The sequence below is a fragment of the Phacochoerus africanus genome, chromosome 10, assembly GCF_016906955.1.
Source record: "Phacochoerus africanus isolate WHEZ1 chromosome 10, ROS_Pafr_v1, whole genome shotgun sequence".
Classification (NCBI taxonomy): domain Eukaryota; kingdom Metazoa; phylum Chordata; class Mammalia; order Artiodactyla; family Suidae; genus Phacochoerus; species Phacochoerus africanus.
In genome coordinates, this window is record NC_062553.1 from 71,851,024 (window position 1) to 71,869,983 (window position 18,960).

Below are 18,960 nucleotides of genomic sequence, written 5' to 3' on the forward strand. Positions count from 1 at the left end.
GTAACCTGGAGTTTGTCCTTCTGTTCAGGGCCTTGGAGCCCATCTTTCACTTTCATGAGAAACAAGTTTTTTAAGCTGAAGAAAAAAAAGAAAAAAAAAAAAAAGACTATTGCCTTAGCACCGATCAAGATAATAAAAAACTCATAATTATTCCAACACACTGGTATTAGCACAATTAAGACCTACAAGGTGTGAATGCTCTCACATCTGGCTAGTGCTGCTTGGGGTTTCACTGTGAAAGCATTCAAGCATAGTTTATTTCAAACTAGAGTTTACAGGACAGGGTATCATTTATTAAATTTTCACATAAAAAGAAAAAAGTACACAGGGCACTAATTATAAGTAACACCACAATTAATTGGGCATCATTTCTCTGTAAAGAATAGGCAAGCAATGTATCATTTTAGTAACATTTTTTCCTGGTCTTTCACTTTCTGTATCCTCTTTTCTTGATTTCTGATCATCGAGGACATTGCTGAAAACATTGATAAAGCAAAGTTAGAAAAGTAACATTTACCAGGCTTATATTCTGTCAGCTTGCTGCTACAGCAGAGACACATTCTGAGCTCAAGAAGTTCTTAAAAATTGCAAAGTAGCAGGTTTTTTAAAAAACTTCAGTCATGGAACAGCTAAGGGTAAGTCTGATTCTTCAGTTGTTTTACATGAGTATGGTAACTATTAAACAGAAGTAACACATACTAACTATAAATAATGAGAACACCTCAGAAGGGTCATGCTTTGTTCCCTGAGTCTGCTGAACGTCTCCCTCCCAGGTCATCACTGTAAACCCCTTGGTGAAAATATTTCCATGTGTACACACACACACACACACACACACACACACACACACACAAACACACATACACACACACACACACACTCTTCTTTACATAAATGGAACTATGTGATTTAAATGGTTCTGTAGCTTGCTTTATTCACTTAACAAAATGTCAACGTCTTTTCTTTTCAGCTCATGTTTGGTTATGACTGCACAGTATTCCATTATGTGGGTGTATCCGTATGTTAGTAAATGAATTTTTTAAATTGCTTTCTTATTTTTATTTATAAACAGTGATATAGGAAATACTTCTGTAAACAGACTTTTATGTGTGTGTGCAACTTTTCTTGCAGAATAAATTGCTAAGAGTGGAGCTAATGGGTTAAAGAATATGTGTACTTTAGAAAAGATGCTCAACATCATTAATTATTGGAGAAATGTAAGTGAAAACTGTAATGAGGTGCCACCACACACCAGTCAGCATTGCCATCACTAAAAAGTCGACAAATAACAAATGCCAGGGAGGGTGTGGAGAAAAGGGAACCCTCCTACAGTCTGTAGGAATGCACAACCACTACAGAAAACAGTATGGAGGTTCCTTAAAAAAACGGAAAATAGAGTTACCACAGGATCTAGCAATCCCACTCCTGGAGAAAACTCTAATTCAAAAAGATACATGCGTCCCAATGTTCACTGTAGCACTGTATACAATAGCCAAGACCCAGAAGTGACTTAAGTGTCCACTGACAGATGAATAGTTAAAGATGTAGTATGTATATACAATGGAATATTACTCAGCCATAAAAAAAGAATGAAATGACACCATTTGCGGCAACATGGATGGATTTAGAGATTATCATACTAAGGGAAGTCAGAGAAAGACCTCATATGTAAAATATCATACGATACCTCATATGTAGAATCTAAAATGACACAAATGAACTTATTTACAAAACAGAAATAGACTCACAGACTTCAAAAACAAACTTAGGGTTACTGAAGGAGAAAAGGGCTGGGGGAGGGATAAATTAGGAGTTGGGGATTAGCAGATACAAATACTATATATAAAGTAGACAACAAGCTCCTACTGTATAGCATAGGAAACCATGTTCAATATTCTGTAATAAACCATAATGGAGAATATGAAAAAGAATATATATATAATATACATATTTTATATATATATATAAAACTGAATCACTCTGCTATACAGCAGAAACTAACACAACACTGTAAATCAACTACACTTTAATAAAATACACTTTAAAAAAGAGTATGTGTACTTTAGGTTGATAAATGTTCTCAAAATTTTCTCCAAAATATTTGTTTTCATAATTTCCAAGATATGTTCCATCCACACTGTACCCAGTAAAAAAGCTTTTAAAAAATTTTTTAAACATTGGAGTTCCCGTTGTGGCACAGTGGTTAACGAATCCGACTAGGAACATGAGGTTGCGGGTTCGATCCCTGGCCTTGCTCAGTGGGTTAAGGATCCGGCTTTGCCGTGAGCTGTGGTGTAGGTTGCAGACATGGCTCAGATCCTGCGTTGCTGTGGCTCTGGCATAGGCTGGTGGCTACAGCTCCGATTAGACCCCTAGCCTGGGAACCGCCATATGCCGCGGGAGCGGCCCAAGAAATGGCAAAAAGACAAAAAAAAAAAAAATGGGGCCAGTATTAAAATCAAATGTTTTTCTTTATGTTTCTATACAGAGGGATATGGAGTTGTCATAAATAATTTATAATTCTCTTTAAAAATAATTCTGCTTAGCTTTAGTACATTAAAAAAAAAAAATGTGCTGACTCACAGACATTGAAAAACTTATGGTCTCCGGAGGAGACAGTTTGGGGGGTGGGGGATGTGCTTGGGCTGTGGGATGGAAATCCTGTGAAATCAGATTGTTATGATCATGATACAACTACAGATGTGATAGATTCATTTGGGTAATAAAAAAAAAAATAAAGTTAAAAAAATGTGGATTTGGAGCCAGAAATTGCAGAGATCAAGTCTCAGCTACCCCACTCAGTGTGTGACTTAGAACTTACTGTCATCTTCAGCTTCCTCATTACCAAATGACATTATGTTAGTACCCACTCCCCCAGTGTAGGGAAGCTCATGAGCAAAGCACTGAGTACAGGGCCTGGGACATGGCTGACGAGGGCCCAATAAATGCTAATAACAACTATTATTATTAATAAGATTAAATTATTTTATAAGGATTTAATTCTGAAAAAAATATTTATTATTCTCCATCTAATAACTTACATTCTCTAGAGATGGAAAGATGAAATAAAAGTAACATGTATATGCCAAAATTAATTTCTCTCTGACAAAGGCTCCCGGATTCAGGAACTTATATCAGAAAATCACAAAACAGAGTTCCTGTCGTGGCACAGAGGAAATGAATCTGACTAGGAACCATGAGGTTGGGGGTTCGATCCCTGGCTTTGCTCAGTGGGTTAAGGATCTGGCATTGCTGTGAGCTGTGGTGTAGGTCGCAGACACAACTTGGATCTGGCGTTGCTGTGGCTCTGGCGCAGGCCAGCAGCAGCAGCTCCAATTAGACCTGGAAACCTCCATATGCTTAAGGTGTGGCTCTAAAAAGACAAAAAAAAAAAAAAAGAAAATCACAAAACATGATAGTTTCCTATATTCCTGGGAACATCCACTTAGACTGTATGCCCCCAAAGTTGCCCATCATCTTGAATGAGAGTACAGCAGTTTCTCATTCAAACAGCTCTAGTATATTTAGAAGTAGTTTATCCTTTTATTTAGTGGTTCACTGGGCGGAACAGTCTCTTAGGGCTCTTGCTAATTTAAATCCTCTGTAAGACTAAATACTGTAACTTTTATTTCTGACTATTAAATTGCAACCTCACCCTGGTTACTGTCATATAAATGCTTGCCACAGACCTACCAGGGACAAGAAAGATAGTGTGCTGGGACATCTCTTGTGAAATCAGCCACTCAAAACATGTGTCCCACTGCGAGCTGGTCAGCGGTATTATCATCCCTATTAGATGAAAGAGGTGAGTAGGGCCCAGGCGACCTGCCCAAGGCCACACTATTAATCCAGGGGTTGGTCATGGTTAGGACTCTCATATTTTGACTAAGGTTTCTGAATTGCTTGTTCAATCCTTTCCAGTATATATACAGATAGGAGGCTTAACCTGAAAAGACAGCTGAGTATTCTTATGAGCAAGTAAGATCTTTCCAAGAATGTACACTGTACCTTGGTTCTTCATCTGTAAATCTTCTACCAGAGTCTGCAAGCTTTCCAGTCTGTTCTGAAGCTTCCTGCATGTTTTTCCGGTTGTTTCTATTGGCTGAGACTGTGAAGCTATTAGAAAATTTCTTAGATGTGGTATTAAAAGTCTAGTCAATACTTCTTTTTAGAAATCTTCCAACTATGGGTTAAACAACCTGTCCTTTGAGACAATGGGAACTTTAAAACACCACTTAAAAATAAAGAAGTGTCGTGTTTAAACACTGTAATACTAGCTCGCGTGATTTTGTTTCAAACCAACCTGATTTACTATTATTTAACTACATGGCATTAAACGGGATGAGCAGGAGGAATACTTCAAGATTAATGATAATCTGCACTACAAATGACAACTTTTTTTTCTCTTTAGGGCCACACCTGCGACATATGGAAGTTCCCAGGCTAGAGGCTGAATTGGAGCTGCAGATGCCGGCCTACACAACACAGCCACAGCAATGCGGGATCCGAGCTGCGTCTGAAACCTACACCAGAGCTCACAGCAATGCTGGATCCTTAATCCATCTAGTGAGGCCAGGGATAGAACGTGCAGCCTCAAGGATACTAGTTGGGTTTGTTACCGCTGAGCCACAACGGGAACTACCTAAATGACAACTTTTTACACCAAACCTGACTAGCTTGGTATTAATTTAGTGTTTGGAAGAGCAAGATGTAATACTGACACTGGCAACATTTTTGAATGTGTGAAAGGCCAATGCCTACTTCAGTTGTCACTGGAATGAAGGGGGAGGGAAGTATGGATGCTGACATGGCTGCAGTGGACACCAAACCTAGAAAAAATGTGGCAGCAACTGAGGAGGGGCTAGAAGCACGTGAGCCATTCTCTAGTAAGTATGTTAGGTTTTGTCAACCTCTAAAAAATACCTGATTGCAATCTCAAGATTATAACTTTGAGCTTAGTCTCTAACTTGCTGTATAATCTTGAAAATATTTTTGATGGCATATCTTCCTATCAAAAATACTCTTAATTAAAGGCAATCATCTAGGAATTATTTTAGTTCAAGGAAATAATTTCTCAGAGAGAGATTTTTAACATAAGTAATGTGAAATATGTGATGTTGATGAGTATCTGACAATAGGGAAAAAAAATACTGTGCTGTGCTGTAACCACAAATTAATAATAAGGTCACCAGCAGCACTGCTCTATTCCTGTAATAATCAATGCTCTAATAAGGAAATAACTTGCTATTCTAAATTTTTTAAAATATCAAATAATAACCTAGAAACACAGGAGATGAAGGAGGACACAAATGCAGAAAAAGATGGTAAAAAAGAAAATGTACTAAAATCTATGATTAGGTGCCAAATCTTTTTTTTTTTTTTTTGGATCTAAAAATATGTTAGGCATAGAATTTCAAGAGGCTAGGAACTAACTTAACAATGATGCAACAAGTTGCCTAATTCATCCGTTATCAAAGGGAATGATGCCACCCAGCCTGGGTCACAGTCTTAGAAGATGAAAAATATTCAAGTTCAACCCAACATATACATATTTAATGTCCACTTATTTATCAGGCATTATTCCAAATCAAACCACTTTCACCATCTGTCTTAGTGAATAACAAATTAATTTAAAATTTTCAAAATGAGAACATTTTCCAAGTTTGTATGATAGATACTTGGACTTACAAAGGCAGAGGCTGAAGAGAGCCATAATTTTAAAGAATGTAAATAAGAAAGAAAAGTCATTCTCAGTATTGAAAAGAAGGCCCAAGGAATTTTCCATTGTGGCTCAGTGGGTTAAGAACCTGACTAGTATCCATGAGGAGGTCTCTTGCTCAGTGGGTTAAGGATGCCATGTTGCCATGAGCTGAGGTATAGGTCACAGACGCAAGGCTCAGATCTAGCATTGCTGTGGCCGTGGTGTAGGTCGGTAGGTGCAGCTCCAATTTGACTCCTAGCCTGGGAACTTCCATATGCCACAAATTTGGCCTTAAAAATAAAAATAAAATTAAATTTAAAAAGGCCCCAAATCTCATAATAGAGAAGATAGTTCATTATTCAAGTCAGAGAAAGAGATAATACTTATCTATAATATCTATGTATATTTACTAAGGGGTGTGTGTTTATGTGTCTACACAATAGCTATCCTATTTAAATAAGACTCACTTAAAACTAATAATAAAAAAGACCCACTTAAGTTACACAGCATCAATCAGAGTATGCATACAGGAATATGTGTAAAACCTTATTAATTCCAATTATGGAAAAGAACTTTTATTTGCCAGAATAGGAAATCAATTAATCTCATCACTAGTATCAAATCACTCTTACCTTTAACAGAATCAGGTGAATGAACAGGCTTGGTGGATCTATATTGTGATGTGGAACCTATAGAGTCTTCAACTGAACTAGTTAGGAGTGAATGAACTGGAGACTTCTTTGGAGAAGAATGGAATGAACGAGGAGCTGAATTTTTTACAGATGGACTTCCTAAAATTTTATAAGAACAGAAGTAAAAGGAGAGAATTTATCAAAAGTAGTATACTGCATCTCTAAGAAAATCAAACTTTCATGAGAAAGTGTTCCCAATGACGGGGGTGGGGTGTGTTCTGGTGAATACTCAAGGCTTTAGGTTGAAACTGAAAAGGGCTATATGTTTTAGGAATAAGAAACAAGAACTTCCCTTGGGCATCCTGAGGTCTATCTTAAAATCATCTTAATTCCTGATTGGATTAAACTGATGTGGGATTGCTGGTGTCCATGGCTTGTGTACTGGAAGCAAGCATGGATGCTCTCTGGAGGAGGGTAACATCATTCTAAGCTGCAAACCATCTGTACAATTTTTCATATATGTTTGTCATACAATAAAAATAACCAGGAGAGTTCCCACTGTGGCACAGAATCAGATTGCAGTGGTTTGCATTGCTGTGGAGGTGCAGGTTTGATCCCTGGCCTGATGCAGTGGGTTAAAGAATCCAGCATCGCCATGGCTGTGGCATGGGTCACAGTTGCAACCCGGATTCAATCCCTGGTCCAAGAACTTCCATATGCCTGGGTGCAGCAATATATAAAATAAAATAAAATAAAAATAAAATAAAATAAAATAAAATAACCAGGCATGTGAGGAGACAAAATGACATAGCATAAAACCAAGAAAAAAAGTACAGATAATAGATATAGAGCCACAAGGTCTGGATAATGGAAGCACAGACTACCACAGATTCAACAGCATTATTCCAAACCCCAAACGAGATCTTCATACCTAGAAAACATATCAATAAAAACTACAAAAGAAAAAAAACAAAACAAAACAACAAACCAACCCAAAGACAAAAACAGTCTTAAAGCTGTCAGAAAGGCAAAAAAGATAGATTACATTTAAATGACCAACAATTAAAGCTGGTTTTCCCTCTGTTTTTTGGCCATGTCTGTGGCATGCAAAAGGCCATGGACTGAATTCATACTACAGCAGTGACCTGAGCCATAGCAGTGACAGTGATGGTTTCTTAACCCCCTGAGAGCTGACTTCTTAATAGAGACAATGGAAGCCAGAAAACAATGGAGTATTTTCAAAGTGAGGGAAAAATATCAGCCTAGAATTCTATACTCAGGAAAAATCATCCTCAAAAATACGGATAAAATATGGAGTTCCCTGGCAGCCTAGTGGTTAAGGATTTGGTATTGTCATTGCTGTGGCTCAGGTTCCATCCCTGGCCCAGGAACTTTTGCATGTCTCAGGTGCAGTCAAAAAACAAGTAAATAAAATAAAATAAACCAAAGACAAGTTCATAAAAACAGAAACTAGGAGAATACATTAAAAGAAACATTAAAGGCAAAAGTAAAATGATACCTGATAGAAAGTAAAGTATGAAAATGTGAGTGTATCTAAGTAAATATTAACTGTACAATACAATGCAAATGGGCCATTATGGTATTTACATTTTTAATTAAAGTAGGTGACAACAACTGGATGTAAGTTGGAAGGAAAGTGGATGGAGTTAACATGTTCCAGGGTACTCATGATTTATGAGAAAAGGTAAAGGCATTCATTTACATTAATCTAATCAAACAAGGAGGTATGTTGTATTCTCTTGGCTAAGCATTAAAACGACAGTATAAAGTAAAGTAAAACCTGAAGGAACTGTTCAACGTCAAATAAATGCTGTTTTCTTTAAAATATTAATTCTTGGAGTTCCCGTCGTGGCTCAGTGGTTAACGAATCTGACTAGGAACCATGAGGTTGTGGGTTCGATCCTTGGCCTTGCTCAGTGGGTTGAGGATTCGGCATTGCCGTGAGCTCTGGTGTGGGTCGCAGACGCGGCTCGGATCCTGCATTGCTGTGGCTGTGGTGTAGGCCGGTGGCTACAGCTCTGATTAGACCCCCAGCCTGGGAACCTCCATATGCCGCAGGATCGGCTCTAGAAAAGGCAAAAAGACAAAAAAAAATATTAATTCTTAAAAGTTTTCCAAGTTAAAGATAATTTAAAAATTAAGATTTTGCATCTATTTTAAGAACATTATGTTGATTTATACATACATACATACACACACACACATATACACACTGAGATTCTTCTACAAAAGATGAGAAAATTTGGAAACTTAACTTCTTCTATCTCTTTTACCTCACACCTCAATTTTCCCTATTTACGCTATTCCTGTCCAGATTTAGCCCTAAACGTGTGTTGAATAACCACCATTTTCACAGTATCATACTGTTCCCTGCATTTGGTTCTCTTCCACAGGAAAGCTGATTATGTGTCTGCTGACTTGCCTTTGCCTTCTAAATCTAACATATTCTCTATCATCTTTCATCTTTCTTAGTTTTAAAAATTCCTTTTCTGTAATTTTCTCCAGGGGTTCATCATGTTCCTGACTATGATTTCAGCCATGTCTATCCTATCCTATCCTATTTTTTATTTTTCTAAGGCTTCCCCCTGAAATATTTTTATTTTTCCTTTTCCATTTCTAATCCGAGTTGTGCCATTTTTCTTTTCGACAGATTCTGTTACCTCTCAATCTCTTCCTTGACCTCCTTGTTTTATAGAGAACATTTTGTTTACTTACAGTCTTTGGAAAATATATGGAAAACCATCTATTTCATTTCTACCCTCCCCTCCATTCAATAAGTACTTATTGAGCCTGGAAGATTCTAGGTCCTGGGATACATCAGGGAACCAAACAATTAAAGACAAAGGTCCTTGTGCAGCTTTTGTCTAGCAGGAGGTGACACACAATGGACCACATAAATTAGGAAGCTACATATATAAAATAATTGCTGGAGTTCCTCTGTGGATAAGTGGGTTTAGGACCCAGTGTTGTCACTGTTGTGGCTTGGGTCACTGCTGTGCCATGGGTTTGATCTCCAGCCTGGGAACTTCCACATGCCTTGGGTGCAGCCCCAGATAAATAAAAAATATGTAAAAATAAGACAAAGATAAGGAAGACTGGGACTATAGGAGGGTTATAATTTTTACATTCAGTGGTTGACAGTAAGTCTCACTGAGAACGCGACATCTAAGCAAAGGCTTTAAAGGAGGTAAAGGCTGAGCAATGCGGAGGAACAGCGAGTGTGAGGGGAGTTGCTGCAGGTTCTACGCAGGCCCCAAGCCTGTGCTTTCACTGAAAACTCACCTGCAGATGGGAATGTGAAGCAACTGGCGGGATCTTCCAACTCTTCTGTGTGTAACGTGACGGGCTCTCTGGAAGCATAAGAATGGTCATACAAACATTCCACTTCCAAACTCATGGCTAAGGTTTACGGACAGAGGTTAGCTAAGAAGGCAAGGATGATGGCTTAAAATAGAAACCCGAGATGGCAGTCATAGCCCTATGCTGCCGAAATCCTAAAACCGTCCCTTGAGGGAGAGCCAAAGTTGCATCAGCTTTATGTATTCAGTGCCCATGAACATTTGGTAGAATGAAATTGTAGTAATATATAATCTTGGTTAGAAAATTTGTTTTTGTGTAGTAATAGCTATGAAACCCAGTATTTCTCTCATGGATTCTAAGAGATGCAATCATAAGGATTCATTTAAAAATGAAAAAAAAAAAAAAAACCAAAGGAATTAAAAAAAATTCTCTTAGCAATAATAAGTATTGCTTTACAAAACTATCAGACCTATTTAAATAAATAAGTTGAGATAAACCACACAGTTCTCTGTGGGTTGGGTATCAGTATGAAAATATTATGACTGTAGTTCTCAAAATGGTGCCTTTGCAACGGGGGTTTGTGAGGTCAATACTAATACTATTTTTATTATAATGCTAAGGTATTTTCTTTTGAACTCTCAGTCTCTCACCAGTGTACAGTGGAATTTCCCAGAGGCTCTGTAATATCTGCTATCACAGCATATAAATGCAGAGTTAGATAGAATCCAGCTATGTTATTAAGTCACAATTAAACTGTAAAACAATGTCTTCTCCATGATTTTTTGTTTGAAAAATATTTTTTCATAATAAAATACATTGTTATGGTTACACGTAATTTCACATGTAACATGTACTTTGTTATTTTTAAGTGAAGAAATACTAAAATCTTTTAAATTTTTTAATGCTTAAAATTCAAACTTACTTTCCAATACTAAAAAATAGAAATGACCTATATAAACAAAGGCTTTTTGGAATCTTCAGTGATATTTGTGAGTGCATAGGGGTCCTGGAAACCAAAAAGTTTGAGAATATTAGGAGAAAAGCCCTGGAAAGGAAGGTCACGACCATACTGTGGCTAGTCTTAATTATCGAGGCAAAGAGTTTGTTCTTGCTACAGGAGGCAATGGGGAGCCTTTTAGGGTTTGAGGGCTGGGAACATAGTCTGAGGTGTGCTTGAGGCTGATCAATTTGAAATTTATTCACAGAAGTGACTGGAACTTGCAAGAGACTGGAGATTTAAAAAATCCATCCTGAACACCGTAGAGGCCACTACAATTGTCCATGAGAATATGGTACCATGGCCGAAAAAGCAATGTGGTAAGATGAACGACGCTGCCAAATATATCTGTGTCCAAATGCCAAGACCCTATGCGTGTGACCTCATATGGTATTAGAGACTTTGCAGATGTGATTAAATCAAGGATCCTGAGGTGGGGAAATTATCCTGGGTTATCTGGAGATATACCTGCATAATCTAAATGCCATCACAAGTCTCTTTATTAGAGGAAGGCAAGGGGAGGTTTCACACAGCAGGGAGAAGGCCATGGAACAAGCAGCAGAAGACTTGAGGATGCTATGTCCTGGGCTGGGAGCTCGGAGGGAGTCACAAATCAAAGAGTGAAAAGAATGAGGCTCTAGAGGCCCAGAAGCTCTAGAAGAGAAGAGAAGAAAATGGGCTAATCCCAAGGGCTTGTGGAGGGAGGGAGTGTAGCCTTGCCAATGTCTTGACTGGGCTCTTTTCCTGGTAGCTCAGTCCAGGTACCCTGAGGCAAAACACAGGAGTGGTTACAAACCTGAGCTCAGGAGCCAGCTAAACCTGAGTTCAAATCTAGCTCCTCTGTTTACAAGCTGTATGATATTGGCAAATTGCTGGACAATCTGTCTTCATTTCTAACCTATATATGGGGATAATAGCGCCTACAGCATAGATTTGATTAGTTAGACTAAATAAGTCTATAACACCCAGATAATAAAAATAAAAATATGCAGTAGTTAGTTACAGGTATTACTATAGGAAAAATGTAATATACACTCAGGTGAGCAGAAAATCAAAAATTGTTTCTTTGAGGCTAAGAGAAAGCTCTATTTAGAAAGATTCCATTTACTGAATATTGATAAAACAGCAGGGACAGAAAGGAAGTATTTATAATCTGTCTTAATTCCCTGAACAGATACTTTCTCAACAGCTAGTATATGGCAGGCAATATGTCTGGTGAAGATACATGCAGCAATGATTAAGTCTTTGACTAACTGGAATTTAAATAGTGGGATTCAGTTTCATATTCTTATGATATGAAGAGAGCTCTCCGTTATCTTTATTTTTCATAAGTGGTAAAAATAGCAAAGATAAAAGCTTTTTTTCCAGGCAGTCAATAAATAGACCCTAGGACTGTAAGCAGCTTGAGGACAGGGCCCACGTCCATCTTGCTCACTGCTGTTACCTCCTCAGGGCCCAGCAGAGTCAGCACATCAGGCAGTTAATGATCTTTTGAATTAATGAATGAACAGCAGTAAAGGGGATGTTTGGAAAGTCAAGGGCTGGTCAGATGTTTCTTACCTGCTAAGAGTTTCACTTGATTTGCTGCCTTCAGTGGATTCCCTTAGTGAGTTGTTGCTTCTGTTGCAGAGGGTTGGAGAAGTTAAAGACTACGTGACATAATTTTAACTCAGTGATAAGACAAAACTGTTCCTCTGACTATAGCTCTTAGACAAAAGCAGATTCAAAGGAATAAGACTGGGCACTGGCTCTTCCAGTGGAGGAAGAAGTATAGAGAAAAGCTTGAAGACAGAAGGAAATGAACTTCTTTTGGGAGTCAGGAGTAGCTTGTCTGGGTTAGAGCACAGCACAGGAGGAGAGCTGTAGGGTGGTGACTGGTTAGGGAGGCTCTTCACTGTCAGCCTGAGACCCACGTACTTAGTGCAGAGACAGTGAGGAGCTACTGCAGGTCTGCAGGCAGTGGCTTCTATGTCTGACACCAGGAACGAATTAATGTGAGTTTTTTCTCTTTTCGGCTAAAGTCAGTTCTCAGAGGCTGTCTTTGTTTAGGGGCTATGGATTTCATTCCTGTATGCTCTTTTTATAATTTCACTAAAAATTCAGCTATTCAATTATTAATAAAAATAAGATTGTTTTCAGTGAGGCTCTCAAAATCCTATATGGGAGTTGTTCTACTTTCCTTTCTGACCACCCTCCTCTCAAAAGTTATGTAAGCTATTGTAAATATATGTAAATATAGAAAAATTCCATTTTTTTGGAATGGCATGCCATATAAATATCTCCATCTGGGTAAACAATGGGAAAATTTAAAATAAACAAAAAAATGCCTATTAAGTTGACTTCTAAAAAATAAATTACTGTAGGATATTTCACTGAAATCCTTTTTGGTTTCAGTTAAACACTGTAACAGTTTTCCATCAACTCCCATGTAAACTGTCCAAAGAGGCTTTCCAAACTACCCAGTCACATATAAAATTCTTGGACAACTGAGATTCAGAATCTCAGATTCTTCTTATCTATGGCATATCTCTAATCTCAGGCCTGACTCATTAATGCAATCTATTATCTCTGCCCAGATAAACAGAACTCTCAGTTAATTATACAAAGAACAATTTGCAGATTCCATGTATTTTTAGAGTAATCAATTGCTCACATGTATTTAACTCTTCTATAAAGTGCAAGAGTAGATTTTAGGCCTCCTAGCAAATTTTGCAAAGGGTTACCCTTGGAGTTCATCAACTTAGAAATACTTTTGTTCCTAAACTCTTAAAAGCTTTAGGCTGAATTTAGACTTAGGTGACAAGGTCATTTGTAGGATTACAGAAAATTAACATAAACCCTCTAAAAGCAGGGATCAAATATATTCATCTTCAGTATGGTCCTTTAAAGTCAATCCCATAATCAGAGGTTGAAGTGATGGACATTTGATGAGGGAAGCCACGGTAATCTTCTGGAATGATCGATCGATTGATTGATAGATCGGACTGGGAGCAGGGGCTCTGATGTTTACTTCTGACTTTGCCTCTTTGCCTCATAGGAGGCAATTCAATCTATGTATAAATCTGTCAAATGAGCTTAATACTACTGCCCTGGCTTAGAAGGCTTATTACAGAGTTATGACAAAAATGAAAGTGCTCTGCACATATAAGTTTTCTTGGATGGAGTGACAATGCAATGTTTTTGACATGTGATTCAGAGACTGCAATGTTATGCTAGCTAGATAACTGTTACTAGTATTTTACTACTACTATTAATAATATTAATACAAAACAGACAAACCCAGCTAACATTTTGCTACCTCAGGTTAATAAACACTAACTGAACATCTTAAGAAACTTCAGATTGTTTATATATAAGTATTATATCAGAAAGCATTATTTCGAGGTATTTGCCATATAGCTAGAAAATAAATATTATAATAATGGGTTGTTATAATACTAACAACATACAATTAGTATTATAATGCTAAGAATATAGTATATACCATGTTAAAACACTCTTAAGTTGGAGTTTCCATAGTGGCGCAGTGGAAATGAATTCGATTAGGAACCATGAGGTTGCAGGTTTGATCTTTGGCCTTGTTCATTGGGTTAAGGATCCGGCATTGCTGTGAGCTGTGGTGTAGGTTGCAGACGCAGCTCGGATCTGGCATTGCTGTGGCTCTGGCGAAGGCCAGCAGCTGTAGCTCGGATTAAACCCCTAGTCTGAGAACCTCCGTATGCCACAGGTACAGCCCTATAAAGACAAAAAGACGAAAAAAAAATATATATATATATATAAATATACACTCTAAGTTAATCTAATAATAGCACAGAATAATAATTTAAAACATTATTTATAAAAGAAAATGAGAATCTCATTGATTTCTGCAGGTACGAACAGGGAGTGGCTGGCAGACTACAGAGTTCTTTTTGGATCTGATCTCTTATTAATTTGATATAAGTCATTGGCATGGATGCCTAGAGAACCAAGGTTTTCCAATTATCTCATACCTGGAGAGGTATGTAGCTCTCTGTGTTCAACCTTTTGGAACTTGTGGTTTGCTCATTTGTAAAATGGAATAAATAAATCCTGCTCTGTCTTGTCTCAAATAGATATGATAATTAAAGAAGACTACGGATGTGAGATCTGTTGGGAACTATAAATTACTACATGAATGTAATTTTGGGTAACACGCTGCCTTAATTTCTGAATAGAACAATTATTATTTTCTCTTGATGTCAAGCTGTTTTACTTTTGCTTAACTCCTCTGTTTTCCTGTTGTCTTCCTGGAGATGTCAGACACCCCTTAAAGTTACTAAAACCTCAGCCTCCCAGAGGTTGTCCCACATAGACAATGTGATGGCCAGCTGCCCTGAAGCACCCAGGCTTACACGGCCACGTAGGAGACACCCAGGGACGGTGCTCTCTCGTCGTCCTCTGTCTTGCCCAGAGGCACGGCCGGCTCCTCGTTGATCACACTTCTCAACTCCTGCAGAAGCTGTTTCAAGTCCCTCGTGGGGTCTTCCTTCGGGTTAGGTTTCAGAGAGTGCTGAATGAAAACAGTTTACAAGACAATGACACTGTGTTTATTCAGGTTCAAATTCCATTTCCTATCATAAAATTAATTCAACCAGTGAACAGAAATCATGGACGAGAAAGAAGCAGAAATAAAAAAACCTGTAATCGTACTACTCGGGGATAATAATAATATATAATATCCAATCAATAATCAACATAGTGTTCTAATTTACAAATATACATATACCTAGTTATACATATATGTAAACATATTTATAAATTAGTACATACATGTAGGATCAGACTATACACATCTATTTTTAAATATTTTTTATTTTTTAACTTTAACAATGTGGTATGGACATCTTATCATGCCATTGAATATTTGCAACTACATCCAGGCAATATAATTTCAATACTTTGATAAGGGCTGAACTAATTTTATAAAGGTATAGAAGCTTAGAAGCATGGAATTCTCTAGTGATGAGTTAATCACACTCCACACTTTACTGATGAGGAAAAAGATTATCCAATATTTTCAAACTATGTTTGTTGGGGAGTAATATAAACAGATTTTCAGATAGGTAGTATTCTTCAATGAATACTTATAATGTAAGAAGGAGTATAGATGTTCCCAATAGGCACAAAAAGAGAGGAAATCTACTGACAGGCAGAAGGTGCCCTGGTGAGCAGGTGGACTTAGTGGAGGATGTTCATGGCTAGAGAGGCAGCGAGCATCATCAGGCTATTGCACCCCAAAGCGTCTGTCCCAATGGAGGGTGAGTTATTTATTTATTTATTTTGTCTTTTTGTCTTTTCTAGGGCCGTTTCCCGTGGCATATGGAGGTTCCCAGGTTAGGGGTAGAATCGGAGCTGTAGCCACCAGCCTACGCCAGAGCCACAGCAATGCAGGATCTGAGCTGCATCTACAACCTACACCACAGCTCATGGCAACGCCAGATCCTTAACCCACTGAGCAAGGCCAGGGATCGAACCCGCACCCTCATGGTTCCTAGTCAGATTCATTAACCACTACACCATGACGGGAACTCCCCAATGGAGAGTTAAAGCTGCCACACAGACTGGCTGCTGAAGGATGAATACGGCATACTTTTTGTTCTTTGGGCTTTACTTTTCTAGGTTCCATGTCGACCAAGTGTCGATGTGACTGGTGACACCCCCACGATCCCCTCCCCTTCCTACTCCCCCTGATAAACCACATAAAATATCCAGCTGAAGATGTCAAGAGCTCTAACAAACTGAATGTGAAGTAAGTATGATCTTTTCAGTTATGATGGGCACCTTACCCCAAAATTACCATGATGAGTCCAGAGTTTCATAAATTAGACTCCATTAAATTATTAAATTTGATGTCATTAATTTAAAACATATGAAGGTATGAACCGTTTTTAAGAGACTTTATTTTTTAGAGTAGTTTTGGGTTCACAGCAAGAATGAGTAACAAAGGTACAGAGATTTCCAATGTATACACACACACTGATCCCTCACATACTGAACTGGTTTGTCTCTGAGCAGATCCAATTTCACCAAACGCCGGTTTTGTTGTGGCCCTAAGCCCTGGTGGGTATCATATTTGATGTGGAATAAAACTTCAAAAACATTATCATACTGCAATATTTGGCCACTTTAGTTTTAACCTTGAAATCTCAATATAACACCTGGAACTTCATATCTTCTGCCCCCTAGAAAGTTTACTTAATAAACTTTGTCAATTATTAAAAAATTTAAGCCTTTGGTATTTATTATAAATTGTCAGTATAATAACCTACAAACAGGAGTTCCCGTCATGGCCCCAGCAGTTAATGAACCCGACTAGCATCCATGAGGCCTTGCTCAGTAGGTTAAAGATCTGGCGTTTCCATGACCTCTGGCGTAGGGTGCAGACATGCCTCGGATTGCTGTGGCTCTGGCGTAGGCCAGTGGCTACAGCTCCCATTTGACCTCTAGCCTGGTAACCTCCACATGCCGCAGGTGCGGCCCTAAAAAAGACAAAAAACAAACAAACAAAACAAACCAGAAAAAAAACCTTACAAACATATACATGTGCTTCCCTCCCACTCCCCAGGATCATGGCACTCAGGTTCTTTGACAGCAACTGGTGCTTTATGTTAAAGGAGGCAAGAATATACAATGGAGAAAAGACAGCCCCTTAAATAAGTGCTGCTGGGAAAAGTGGACAGCCACATGGAAAAGAATGAAATTAGAACACTTCCTAACACCATACACAAAAATAAACTCCAAATGGATTAAAGACCTAAATATAAGACCAGATACTATAAAACTCTTAGAGGAAAACATAGGCCAAATGCTCTCCAACATAAACCACAGCAGTATCTTCTCAGATCCACCTCCTAGAGCAATGACAATAAAAACAAAGATAAACAAATGGGACTTAATTAAACTTAAAAAGTTCCTGTACAGCAAAGGAAACCTAAACAAAACGAAAAGACAATCTATATATAATGGGAGAAAATATTTGCAAATGAAGCGACTGACAAGGGATTAATCTCCAAACTTTATGAACACCTTCTACAGCTCAATACTAAAAAAACAAACAAGCCTACCAAAAAACAGCCAGAAAATCTAAACAGACAATTCTCCAAAGAAGACATACAGATGGCCAAAAAACACATGAAAAGATGTTCAACATCATTAATTATTAGAGAAATGCAAATCAAAACCACTATGAGGTACCACCTTACACCGGCCAGAATGGCCATCATCAAAATGTCTACAAACAATAAATGCTGGAGATGGTGTGGAGAAAAGGGAACCCTCATACACTGTTGGTGGGAATGTAATTTGGTGCAATCACTGTGTAAAACAGTATGGATTCCTCAGAAAACTAAAAACAGAATTGCCGTTTGATCCAGCAATCCCACTCCTGGGCATCTATCCAGAGAAAACCATGACTCGAAAAGATACATCCATGACTCAAAATGATACATCCAGTTGGATCCTGGCCTAGCACAGTGGGTTAAAAGATGGGTCGTACTCCAATGTTAACTGCAGCACTATAATACAATAGCCAAGACATGGAAACAACCTAAATGTCCATCGGCAGAAGAGTAGATCAAGAAGGTGTGGTACATATACACAATGGAATATTACTCAGCCATTAAAAGGAAAGAAATAATGGCATTTGCAGCAATATGGATGGGCCTAGAAATTATCATGCTAAGTGAAGTTAGTCAGACAGTGAGACACCAACATCAAATACTATCACTTACATGTGGAACCTAAAAAAAGGATACAAAGAACTTCTTTGCAGAACAGACACTACTCACAGACTTTGAAAAACTTATTGTTTCCAAATGAGACAAGTTGGGGGGTGGGGGGATGTGCTGGGGGTTTGGGATGGAAATGCTATAAAATTGGGTTGTGATGATCATTATACAACTATAAATGTAACTGAGTAATAAAAAATGCTATAAAAAGGAAAAAAGAAAACAGAAATATAAAAAAAATATGTAAAAGCTTGAAAAGCATTCAATTAATATCAAGATTCATTTAACAATTGATCATAATCAGCCCCATGATATTCTCTTACTGTGATTTCATCCTAATATTCTTTAAAACTTTAAAATTTGTGTTGTTCCTTCAATTAAAATGTAAATTTCATATAGACAAGGACTGGTTTATCACTGTCTTTATATACTGAATTTCAAATAACCCATTCTTGGCTTGTGTATAAAACCATGAAAATATAAAGTTGGAGGGGTCTCTAAGATCAATTAGTACTAGTCCCATCTCCAGTCAGAAACGATGATGAATTTTCTCTACGGGAT

General features: G+C 37.9%; 1 protein-coding gene across 1 annotated transcript in view; it reads right to left on the reverse strand.

Annotated features, from left to right (window-relative positions):
- Window positions 1-281: 281 nt before the first annotated feature.
- Window positions 282-18,960, reverse strand: part of CCDC158 (coiled-coil domain containing 158) — an 85,935-nt gene continuing 67,256 nt past the window's right edge. The window contains 6 exon segments of the mRNA XM_047799399.1: window positions 282-475; window positions 4,009-4,116; window positions 6,334-6,492; window positions 9,637-9,704; window positions 12,212-12,271; window positions 15,025-15,182. Of these exon segments, the coding sequence (XP_047655355.1) occupies window positions 399-475; window positions 4,009-4,116; window positions 6,334-6,492; window positions 9,637-9,704; window positions 12,212-12,271; window positions 15,025-15,182 (630 nt within the window). The 3' untranslated portion in view covers window positions 282-398.